At 29.1% G+C, this 12,506-nt stretch overlaps 2 protein-coding genes and 1 long non-coding RNA gene across 7 annotated transcripts in view; 2 read left to right on the top strand and 1 right to left on the bottom strand.

Moving 5' to 3' along the window:
- Positions 1 to 3,415: 3,415 nt before the first annotated feature.
- LOC126757400 (C3 and PZP-like alpha-2-macroglobulin domain-containing protein 8) overlaps positions 3,416 to 12,506 on the bottom strand; it is a 185,511-nt gene continuing 176,420 nt past the window's right edge. Inside the window, exons 1-3 of one of the 2 annotated variants that reach the window (XM_050471296.1) lie at positions 10,190 to 10,324; positions 4,296 to 4,697; positions 3,416 to 4,226 (exon numbers count right to left, since the gene is read on the bottom strand). In XM_050471296.1, coding sequence (XP_050327253.1) covers positions 3,748 to 4,226; positions 4,296 to 4,697; positions 10,190 to 10,196 — 888 coding nt within the window. In that variant the 5' untranslated portion in view covers positions 10,197 to 10,324 and the 3' untranslated portion in view covers positions 3,416 to 3,747. Of the gene's footprint in view, positions 4,227 to 4,295; positions 4,698 to 10,189; positions 10,325 to 12,506 lie in introns of those variants that run through there. The other variant, XM_050471297.1, reaches the window with a different exon arrangement.
- Positions 10,996 to 11,735, top strand: LOC126757411 (uncharacterized). Of its 2 annotated transcripts, none has more exons than XR_007666735.1 (3): positions 10,996 to 11,077; positions 11,142 to 11,434; positions 11,491 to 11,735. It is a non-coding gene; the product is annotated as an uncharacterized LOC126757411 (long non-coding RNA). The 2 variants fall into 2 exon arrangements; XR_007666736.1 differs by having other exon boundaries at positions 11,006 to 11,070; positions 11,191 to 11,434.
- LOC126757391 (trehalase) overlaps positions 12,305 to 12,506 on the top strand; it is a 48,177-nt gene continuing 47,975 nt past the window's right edge. For all 3 annotated transcript variants that reach the window (XM_050471266.1, XM_050471265.1, XM_050471267.1), the window contains exon 1: positions 12,305 to 12,326. In XM_050471266.1, coding sequence (XP_050327223.1) covers positions 12,320 to 12,326 — 7 coding nt within the window. In that variant the 5' untranslated portion in view covers positions 12,305 to 12,319. The remainder of the gene's footprint in view (positions 12,327 to 12,506) is intronic.

Here is a 12,506-nt window from a genome sequence, read left to right on the forward strand (position 1 = left end):
TTGATATTCTAAATTTAAAGCTTGTATTAATTTTAATTAAGCAAATTCGCAATGAGTTTTAAGCGTTAAAGAATGCAAATTTGTATGGTGGACATTTTCAAAGACTAAAATAGTGGAGATTTGCCTGAAAATATTTTTGCTTTATTATTGTTGGTGGCTATTAGTATAAACGCTTATAAGGGATATTGTTTTATTTTTCTTTATGCGAACACCAAGTATATGTGAGTGTAAAATTGTATGTATTTGCAACATTATGCCACAATGGAAGACGACTTTTTGTTTTTATTTTGCATAAATTGAAATATATTTATATGTAAGTTGAACCAGTGTACTAAAAATTAAATGAAATTATCAAGCTATTTACTATTACACTGATTTTATTGTAATGGTGTTTGTTTTTTAAATTTGTATTTCAAAAATAGCAGTTTTTGCGGCAATTTAAAGCTATTTACAAGCGTAGCTATGGCAAATTTTTTGTTAAAATTGTTATAAAATAAAAATAAAATTAATTTGAATACAAAATGAAATTTCAAATTTAAACGCGCCTAAAAGTGTGCTTCTAAATTTTTGAATTTTGTATATTTGGTTGATTGTGTTAATAATACAGTGTGCAAACAGGAAATATTTTTGCTCAAAATTAAATAAAATGTTTATAATGTGTGGTTTAATTTTTTTATTTTAATTTTGTTCTTTTTATTTATATTTATGTAATTTTTTTATTGTTATTTTATTTATTTTTTATCCTTTTATTAGTTTTTAATTTTTTATATCATTAATTTATTTGTTTGTTTTTTAAATTATTTTTATTTTCGTTTTAATGTTTCTTTTTTAGTATTATTACAAATTACTTTTTTTATATTTTTGTTTCATATCATTTTTTTTTGTTTTTTGTTAAAAATAATGTCATTTTTATTTATTGTATATTTTTTTAAGTTTTTATTTTTCTTTTTTAATATTTTTTTGTAATATTTCAACAACTTTTTTAATATCTATAGTTTTTTTTTAATTTTTATTTTATTATTATTTTTTCTATTTATTTTATTTTAGCCTTTCTATTTATTTAATTTTTTATTATTCTTTATGTACTATTTTTTCATTTAAATTTTGTTTATTTTGATATCATAATCATTTTTTTGTTTTTCATATTATTTCATATTATTTTATATATTTTTATTTTTCTTTTTATTTTTTTTTTGTAATATTTTAAAAATTTCTTTTAATATTTAATTATTTTTTAATCTTTATTATTTTTATATATTTATTTTTTTTTAATATTGTTTTTTATTTTCAAATATTAACTTTTTTAACATTTTTGTATTTGCTTTTTTTGACCTTTTTATATAGTATCTTTATTTTTTTAATAAATTTTAAATGTAGTTTTTGGTATTAATTTTTTATCTATAACATTTGTTTTTTGAATAAATTAAAATAAAATTTATCAAAATTAATAAAAAAAATGTAATGTGTAGATTTTAATTTAAATTGATTTTATTTTATTGTTTTTCTTTTTATTTTGTTTATTTTTGTACTATTATTTTACGTACTATTGGTTTATTTTATTTGTTATATCATTTTAATTTTTTTTACACAGTATTTTTATTTTATACATATATATTATATTTTTTGTATCTTTTAATTTTTATACTTTTTTTTATGTATTTCTTTTAATATTTTCAAAATTGTTATTTTTTTATTTTTATATTTTAATATTTCTATTGTTTTTCGTAATTGTTGTTATTTTTATTTTTTCTATTCATTTAAGTATATTTTTATGTTATTATACTTTTTTTAAATGTATATTTCAATTTTTTATTTTATTTCATTTATTTTAGTTTTTTTTTTTTTTTTTTTTTTTAATTTTTTTTATTTTTATTTTTTTTTTTTTTTTTAATTTTATAATTTTTTTTTATTTTTTTTTTATTTTATAATTTTTTAAAATGTAAATTGTGATTTTCGATTTAATACCCGTCTTATATGGAAAGCATATGTATGTATAAAACACTGTATATAGTATATAGTGTTATATACAATGATATAGCCTAAAAGGCATTTTAAAGTATATTTAGAGAATATTTGGATACATCATTTTACAGTAAATATAAAAACATATTGTTTGTTGAATTATCTTTTTTAAAGCTTTAATTCCATTCTTGCCGATTTGGTTTAGAAGCAAAGGTGAAGTATAGACATCTGTTAAAATTATGTAAATAATTCTTTTATCTCAACGCACTTATAAAATTAAAGTCACCAACATGTTTCAGGCAAATCTGACATAATCATTGAATGCGCCTGCGCAGCGCGATGAGACACATACACACTAACACATACAAATGTATTAATATTGTAGCTACCAAAGTTTGCAGTCTACACGGGTCCAAGAAAAAACTAAAAAAATTTGTACTTAAAATATGAAAGAAACAGGAATAATTATTATATATATAAATATAGACTTTTATGGTGTGTAGTATATGCGGGTTCAATATTACAATATTTTACGGCTAATGCTCGTTAAAACAAAAATGGTAAATTAAACGATGAAAAACAAACACTAAAGTTGAAATTTTTAAAAGCGTTATAACTACATACATACATACATACTACACATAAACTTACATACATACTTATTAAATTTGTGAGCATACAAACAAAACATATACATACATACGTACATACATACATAAAAATTACGTGCTTATATACAAATACATATGTATATGTATGTACATATATAGTATATATAGCACAATAATCCAGTTTTACAAATTAATAAAAATAAAAGAATACGTAAATGCAAGGGATAAATTAACAACTTTGCATTTGTAAGCGAAAAATAAAAATTAACACGTTTTTGTTTTCTTTTATCTTTTAAATGTAAAAGGATGTGGGTGAGTAAACGCATATAAAATCAGATATCTTTATCGCTTGCACGAACAGATGGCCGGACGGACCATCACCTGGATTTCAACTTTTCTCGTCGTCATTATCATTTAGCTGTACTAACATTATAACGAGAGGAGATTTGATTGTTTGTTTGAATTTGCTCCGAAACTACTTTATAGATTTGAAATTTGGATTACATTATTGTGAAGCTACGCTCCCTTCAGTGAACACAGGTTTTTTGGTTAAATGAACTTTAAAATCTCACCTTTCCAGCACTATATGGTATGACACTATTGACAAAATACAAAAAGACTTTTTCGACTACCCAATATATCGTATATCGCATACATAGAAAGTTGATAAATAAAACGTTATTTTGTTGTGTGTCGTTTTTTCCAACCATTTATTATATATTAAATATTTGCAGTGAATAAATTTCATTCATTTAACACATTTGTATAAATACGAATATAAAAATATAACGGTATTGATTTTACAAAAATTAAATATAATTTTTAAAGCAAATGAAATATGATTACTTTTGATCTTTACTTGATTTATTCGATTTAACAGTCTGAGGACAGTGGAATATAATATAATAATTGATCATTTAGCTCATAATAAGGCACGTGCCTTCTGATAACATTTACTCTTTTTAATTTTTAACATTTTACTAATACAATTTGATCAATCAGCAATATTATAAGCATGCTTACGCGTTATATACCAATATAATCAATATTATTCGATTAACGGAGTGCATTTTGTGCGCCACTACTGTACATAGATATAAACATTTTGCTTATTTACTTTCAACATTAATATTTAGTGCTCAACATGTTATCGCGTGCAACGCTGTTAATACATTTAGACAACAAAGACCTCAAATTCTTTGTAGGCGAGCTCCTCGCCGCCATATGGAATGTAGCAACATCCGTGAGATGGCTGTACTTTGCCCACCGTGATGGTGCCGTCGTGTGTGGCGCGACCGATGAACAGTGGTTCACCTTCGGCGGTTTCGCCGGCAGGGAAAGCGTTAGGAGGAATGTTGCCGTCATGTACGGGCAACCATTGGCCACCGCTCGAGCAGAGTACCTCGTAGTCAGCATGTCCGTGTTCGCCGCCACCCCATGCCACATAGGCGACACCATGTGATGGATGCAATTTGCCGGGAATGAGGTCGCTCTCGTGACGGGCACGTGCAATGTACAATTGTTCGGCGCCATCAAAACCACCCTCGACAGCGGAGGGTGGAACGGTGCCATTGGAGGCGGGTACCCAACAGCCTGGACCGCTGCCGCATGGTGGAGCAAAGCCCAAAACTGGAGCGCTAGCTGGTTGAGCTTCTGTGGTGTTAGAAGGGGGGAAAAAAGAATAAGCAAAAACATACATTACTCTAAATTCATTTAAATTACCATCGATAATCCAAGAGCCGCTGGCACCCCAACCAGTGCACACGCCTACAAAGTTAACCGGGAACAAATCTTGTGCATCGTACGACAGGAAAGCTGCTGCCTCACCCTCACGACCAACAGTGATGACATTATCGTACCAACGTACCCAGAAACCGCGGAATTCACCAGCTTCCAAAATACCAGGTGTATGCACTTCTGCAACATCGGGCTTTTGGCGATTCTTACGGATCACCGATTTGGTATTCTCCCAACCACCAATGAAGACCTCATACATGGGATCTGCTTCCACGGGTGCTGCGGTCAACGCCAAATGGGCATCATGTGCGGCACGCACTTTGAATGTGAATACACCGCCGGAGACGGGATGGAATTGGTATTCCAATTTATCGGGAGTGGTGATTTCTGTAAAAAGTTTGAATAAACGAAACAAGAAAAGGATAATTAATTGCTCAGCATATGAATTGAGTATTAATTGGCTCAGGAGTTTTTTGGAAGTCTTGGTCAAATTGTTTTCACTAAACATTCAATTTGGCTCAAGGCTGATTTCCGCTTTTACTGTTCCTTTCATAAAATAAACAATAAAGGACTTATATACATAAATATATGAAATACTAATATTTCTAGATGACCCAATAACCTGCATAATATACTTCTGAAACAAAAGTTTAGTCCTTGCAGCAAGTTTCAGTTTCAATATTTTTCTCAAAATGCTGCTGATTGGTCACGAAACTTCAGATTAGTTCCGAGTTGCCGTTTATACCTTAACAGAGTCAATTATCAACGCGTTTAGGAGTAGAAAATTATGTGATTATCTAAATTTAGATGTAGTTTATTGTTTGGAATCTGTGCAGACGAGGAATATTTTTTGCAAAATCCCATTAGACTGTCAACGAGCCAGTGTTGCTCTGCCCTTTGGCGTTCTAACACTAGATCTATGAATCTCCCGCGGGCTTAACAAGCCTTTTTCAGCTCAGGTTGCGAAATCCGTCTCAGAATGTAGCGAACGAGGTCCATTAAATTACTTGGTATCTTAAGAGTTCTGGACATCACAACCGGCCGCAGTTTCCAAACGTCCAAGTTGGATCATTCGTGACTCCACGAGTATCAGCCTGATTACCTAACCGAAACTAACCTAAGTGACTACTCGGTCACGGTTTCTACAAGAGATTCACGAATTCCGCCAATTACACTCAAAACATAAAGCTATGTATTTCTTTCGATTTTATACATATTTACCTTTCGACGAATGTGAAAATCACATGAATCAACGAAAATAGAACACAACAACATTATTTATTATATTTTTTACAGAAATTGTTCTATAAAGTCGTAACATACCAAATGGAATAGGGTTAATAAGTAGTAAATACAAATATATGCATATATGTATATATACATACTTGTAGTATATATTTATGTCTGTATGACATCATTTCAAAGCAAAGCTTGAACAAAAAATTTCTGACTAGATTCTTCTAGGTGATAATTGTGTTCTTCTACTTTTTTATTTATTTTTTTTTTTAATGCGAGACTTTTCAGTCGCACAAAAATTTTATTGTTAAAGCCCGAGTTTTTTGCAAGCTCGTGCAAAAACACGAATTTTTTATACATTTGTAAGCATGAAATAGCTTATACCTGCATGTGTATGTATATACATACATATATATTCTATACACGGGCTGTGCTAATTGCACATATAATATGGGTATAATAAATAAAAAAAGAAAGCAAAATAAAAATCCGTTTGGTTGCTAATTAATGCGAGTATTCTTCCAAGTAGTCACATTTCTTTCCACTCTATTTGGAACACATGTACATTTTTTTATTTTTTATTTTCTCATTTTTTTCAAATATTTTTTTTTTTTGTTTTTTTGCTATTCTTCTTTAATTTAATCGCCGACTTGTTTTTCTATTGTTTTTTGTTTTTGCAAATAATATTGTGTTTAGTTTGACAAACAAACAACAGTCGCCGCTATGGGCACCGGCCACCTACTACACTTTGCTCAAATTAACCCATAAACTTAGAGTCAACAATGCTTTTTTTGTGCTAGATGAATGTAGTGAGGTCATTATTATTTCGCGCTATATACCTAATACATGACTTGCTTATGTATTTGAAATATGTTTATATATACATAAATATGTACGCAAACGGCATACTAATGATTACAAACTTATAATGACTGATTTAATGTTTTCGAATGACGTTATGATTCGAAGCTCAGTCAGGCGCTTTAATTATAAAATGACTGGTTTCAGGTACCTATTTACATATTTAGATATGTAAAAACTATCTCGTAAATAATGACGTGTTTCATTAAAAATAAATAAATGCAAAACAATATGCAAATTTATATGTATGTGACGCTCCAAATTTACTATTATTGTAGTATATACATACATATGTTAGCATGTTTGAAAGTCCGCCAAAAGCTGAGAATTAATTTTTTCGTAAACAATCAAAAATATATGAATGTATACATTCCAATGCGTAGATTGCCACTAGTGTTATAAATTATTGTTTATTAATTTTTTATAATTGTTAAATAATTATTTAAGCTATGTGCATATATTTATAGAACATACTTAATTGTTTTTTTTTTATGATTTTAGTAAAGATAACAAAAATAGTATTAATTAAGTATGTTTGTTTTGTTTTTTGCTTTAAAATCTTTAAAAAACTATGTAAAAAACTAAAAAAAGAAAAAAGAAATTATATATTTCAAGAATTTCAAAATCATAATATTGAATAGTCGAAAAAGAATTTTCGTATTTTGTCAATAGATGTCGTTGCAGTCGCATATCTCCAGTCATACCAATCACATATAGTGTTGGAAAGGTGAGATTTTAAGCTTCATTTAACTAAAAAAAAAATCGGGGAAGTTCAAAAAAGTTACAGTTGTTCAAAAATGAAAAAAAGTAATGAATAAATTCGCTATATTTTGAAATTTTTGTATAAAAAGAGAAAGTTTTACACCGATGTAATAATGTCTTTAGCGGAAAAATAGTAAAAAGTGGTCGACCAAAATGGCACATAATTAGTATAAATATAAAAAAATAAGTTGAAGTTTGATTAGAAATTCGAAAATACTTTTTCGACTACCCAATATTAGTTTTTTTGTTTTTTGCTTTAAAATCTTTAAAAGACATACATATGTACATATATGTATAATGGGCGTGACGAGTTGCGTCTATCTATCTGTCCGTCCGCACATAATCGAACTAATCTCTCAGTCCTTGTGATATCGATCTGAAATTTGTTCACGTCATTTTCTACTCAAAAAGCTGAACATTTGTCCACCATCGGACCACTATAGTATATAGCCGCCATACAAACTAATCGAAAAAAAGCAAGAGAAAGTTCTTAAAATACACTTTATGCTTTATGGTACAGCCGAAGTTATTATTTTTTCTTGACGAGATTTTTAAGATAAAAATAATTGATTTTGCATGTTTATTATTGAGATAATTCAAATAAAAGTAGCTCGATAATGGAAAGAATAGTCACACCAGTGATATACTTGTATATATGTATGTACATATATAGATATCAAGTTCATGCACCTTCGATACTATTAAATAGCATTAATACGCTAATAAAATTATTGCTGCCGATTCATTCTACTCCCTCACCCTAAACCTAGCCAATTGACACAATGACATGTTTACCTCGGATTTATGGTTATAGCTGGGTGTGAATTACATATATGCAACACAAAAAAAATGAAAAAAAAAATTTCTTGAATTATTTTTGAGAAAGTCGGATAGACAGCTTATGTACTTCATCGACAGATAAGGGATGAGTAATATGCATAAACATAAGTACATGTGTAAGTATATTAAATGCATTATAATTAAAGATTAAAAAATAAATTACATTATTTTTATTGTAATCTCTGCAGACTTGAGAATATAGGCGAGAAAATATATGTACATATATACATACATATGTATATTATGTATTAAATTAATATATGTAAGATATTTAAATGCATGAATAATAAAATATAAATAAATTTTAAGATTAACAAATGAAAAGCTTAATGCTCTATATCCGCATTTTTAAGCCAAATTTCGATTTTTATTATTTTATAAAACAATATTTTTTCTCAAATTTGAAATATGAAAGCTGAACATTTATAATATTTATAGTGAAATATAGTATTATTTATAAATATAATAGGAGCGCATCACAATATATAATACAAAGTTATGTTTTTTAACAAAAACAAGAATTTTATTCATTTCTTTTTTATCCACGAATTGTTCATTTTATGCACTTTTAAATTTTTATTAAAACTCAATAAAGGAAAAAATGTATGCCTGTACGTCTAAAATACTGAAGTATTGAATAAAAAAATATAAAAAATGTATTTCTATTATCTACTAATTAAAATTGCATTGCCAACGAGTTAGATTAGCTGTAGTTCGTACAAAAAAAAATATATTTTTCTAATCAAAAGCATTAATTTTTTTAAACACATGCAACCAATAAAAATTCCTAATTAAAATGTATCTAATTAAGAATTTTTAGTAAAATATGCGCATTTTTGTATTCATATTAAAAAAATAACTTGTTGGAAGAAATTTTATGCTAATGAAAACCATCAAGAACTCAAAGTAAAAGTATCAACAACGAAAAAGAATGTCGAGAAAGTATGTATGTGCTTGCACATTAGTATACATATACCATACACACATATTTACTGAATATGCGTTGTTATTTTTGGAGCCAATGCATATATTAAGATTTCTATATACCTAAGCATACTGCTGTACCTATTGTATATGTACAGTTATTACTTGAATTTTGTTATTGAATATTATATTTATGTGTATAATATTAGATAGATATAAATGCATATCTTCTGTTTTTCAAAGCTGACAGCGACCGCGAACAACACGTAGCAATTTTATTGAAAGCTGGGCGGCAGCTGTTTTGAGTTATTTTTTGTGACTTTTTCTGTTTTTTTTTATATTTTTCTAGTTTGCTGCTAATTGACCGGCGCAAGCAAAACAGGTATCAAAAGATTTATATTTATATATATATCGAAAAAATGTTTTTTTACATATGCATACAAGCATACAAATGATACATCTATCTACATACATATGTATGTATGTACATATTGATATTTAAATACCTATCTTAACTTATAGGACACTCCTAGTACAATATTTATCTCCTAAGTTTCACCTCTATTTCTTCACACAGCCACATGCACATCTACCACATACATATATATGTATGCGTTAATAAAGTATGACATAATTTTCTCAAATTACACAAAACTAACAAATCAATATGTAATTTTCAATTACAACAAATAAGTTGACTAGTTCCTTATCTCGCATCTCGAGGTGCGACTGAAAACAAGTGACCCATAAAAGAGGGCTTATAGAAAAAGTTTATACAAATGCGGTTCTACACAAGAATAAATATCTCAGATTTTCACACTTTTAGAATCTCCTCGTTTCTAGGATAACTGGTCCAAGCTGCTGTTCGCTAGAAATTGTTAGAAATAGAAGCAGAAGTACAGCCAAAGATCTGTTAAGGTGTAAAGGCCACCTACGCAATAAAAGTCAATAAAGTAAATTTAATTTCAATTAATTACATACATATGTAAGTATATTGAACACCGAACTTGTGAATTGTTGCAATTGAGTCAACATCTGAAATTCAAACGAGTAAATAGATATGTAAATACATATGTATGTACATATGTATGTGTGTCAAGTGAATTCGCAACGTATGACACTAGTTCATTTTCTCTATGTCCACTATTTAGTTATTTTGCTTTCTAGTAACTTTCTTTTACTATACATATATATGCTCCAATTTTTATATCGTCTTACACCTTCACCCCACAAAATTGAAAGAATTTAACACTTACCAGGCATTTTTATGTTCTAACTTTGTTTTTGCACTAATAATATAAATAAGATGCTAAAATCGTATATTTGGTATTTTTTAATATCTCTACTAATCCACTTGCGCACTCGACGAGATTCAAGCTGAAACTGAAGCTAACAATTGCTTGGGAGCTTTCAGTTGGCAATTTACGATCGATCGTCGGGCTCACTTTTTACTCGTAAGAATTTTTCATTCGTTATACTCGTATTTGCTATATACTGTATATAAAGAGTGACTAATACGTTAAGTGGCCATAACAAGATGCTATGCGCTGTTTTTGTAATCAGAATAAATAAATGTTTGGTGATTTTGAGGTCGTTAGAAATGCGGCAAGCATTGGTGTCAAAGCTGTATATATGGTTGCCAAGAGAAAAATCTAAAATTCCAAAAAATATGAAGGCGTAGTCAATTTTACAACGAAGTTAACAATTTGAGAATTTTTTTATCATATAAACAATGGAGGCTGCTTTAAATTTGCTAAAGGACTTTCATTCCAAAATTCCTATATATACACATCTCTAAAAAGAAAGTATAAAAAATTTTGTATTAGATCTCACTTCCAAAAAAGCTGTAATTTACAGCTAAACCTGAAGTACGGCAGCCCTATGGGTGGCAATGTTGCTCTTCTTAAATACATATATGTAAATATGTGTGTATGTGCTGCTGGAAGCCGGTATTTGAATGTAGCGATGTTGTTGCTGTTGGTGTTGTGCTTCCGTTGCCGGCTTTGGTGCTGCTAGTGTGTTTGTATACATACATATGCATGTTAGTATGCTTCGTGTGTACGAAGGTAGTAGTTGGCCGACCCTCTGTGAGAAGTGCAACTGATGTCATCGCTCAGTTTGTTTGATGTAGCTATCCGTGAGCTGTAATTATTTTGTCCTCTTCTGATTTTATGACGTTCATTAATTTAGTTTTTTCTTTTATTGCAGCAAAGTCATAAAAATTATTTAGTACATCTGGTAACTCTTTTTGTTACAGGTACAGTTGATTTAAATGTTGTATGGTTTGAGTTATGATTTGAGGGGTCCAAGATGTTGGCGTGCACACATATACACACATATATATGTATATGTACATATATTAATAGTGACAGAATTATTATTTTTATAATACACTAAGTGTCTTGAAAATGTTTAAATTTAAGGACGCTGAGTCATTTTATGCTTTACCAACAATGACGCAGAGTAAAACTGGTCAGCATCAACGTAACTTTTCTATGATGGTAAGATAATTTAATTACATACAATGAAAACATTTTTTAACATAACGGTTTACAAGTGTAAGAAACGTTTTGACATCATTTACCAATCGTCCTGCCTACTTTATTGTAGAAAGCTTTTTATGAGTTGTCGGAAGGCGGTGACGTCACAGGAAGTAAAATAAAAATGATGACAAATGGCGCTTGCGTTGTTGTGTTAGATCATTACAGTTTTTATAAAATTGTTCATCAAAAATTATTTAATATTATGTATAATATACCAACCGTAATATTAAATAAATTAATTTTAAATTAAATTAGTAAATACCCTTATAATTATTTCTTTGAAAAGTTAAAAAATAACTGGTCACCTCAATATTCGTATCCTAGTAGGTGGTTTACTAAATAAATACATTGTTTTTGCAATTGCCGCCATGCACTGTCACTCATTTTGTTTGTAAACAAAAACAATGGCTTCTCATTTGCGTATGCGCGCGCATATGTAAACAAAACATTTATCTGTCATTGCGTAGTGTTACCAAATTCATTTCAGCCAACAACAAAAGCTTTCATTACTCGCTAAAATGCACACTGACGCACCGAATTTGCCACACTTGTTCAGTTGGTCACCTGCTGCAGCTGCAACAGCTCAACAATTTCACTCAAAGTGAATTCGTACAAGTAACCTATTAAGACTGAAGTTTATAAATACAACATAGTTTAGTGAAATATAATATAAAATAACAACTATTTAACGCAAAAACTGTGATAGCAGCAATTTAGTGCAAGTGCAGTGGGAAATATCCATATTTTTACGAGCCTAATATGCCGCCGCCATTGCAAAAACGGAAACGCCGAGCGTTATTGTACTAACTAATTATCTATTTGCTAGCCCATAGACCAAAGCAGATGTGTTGTAAGTATTGTACTCACTTCAGTTGCACTCACGCCAGTTTGTTAAGTTTTGCATTTTGCGGTAATTTAATTAATTTAATATATGTACATACATATGTCTGTGCAATTCAATGTTTAATACGTAGCATAGTCGGCGCCAGGCGCGGCGTTCGTGTGCTTAAGCCAACCAGCATTTGAAAGC

The sequence above is a fragment of the Bactrocera neohumeralis genome, chromosome 4, assembly GCF_024586455.1.
Source record: "Bactrocera neohumeralis isolate Rockhampton chromosome 4, APGP_CSIRO_Bneo_wtdbg2-racon-allhic-juicebox.fasta_v2, whole genome shotgun sequence".
In the NCBI taxonomy this organism is placed as follows: domain Eukaryota; kingdom Metazoa; phylum Arthropoda; class Insecta; order Diptera; family Tephritidae; genus Bactrocera; species Bactrocera neohumeralis.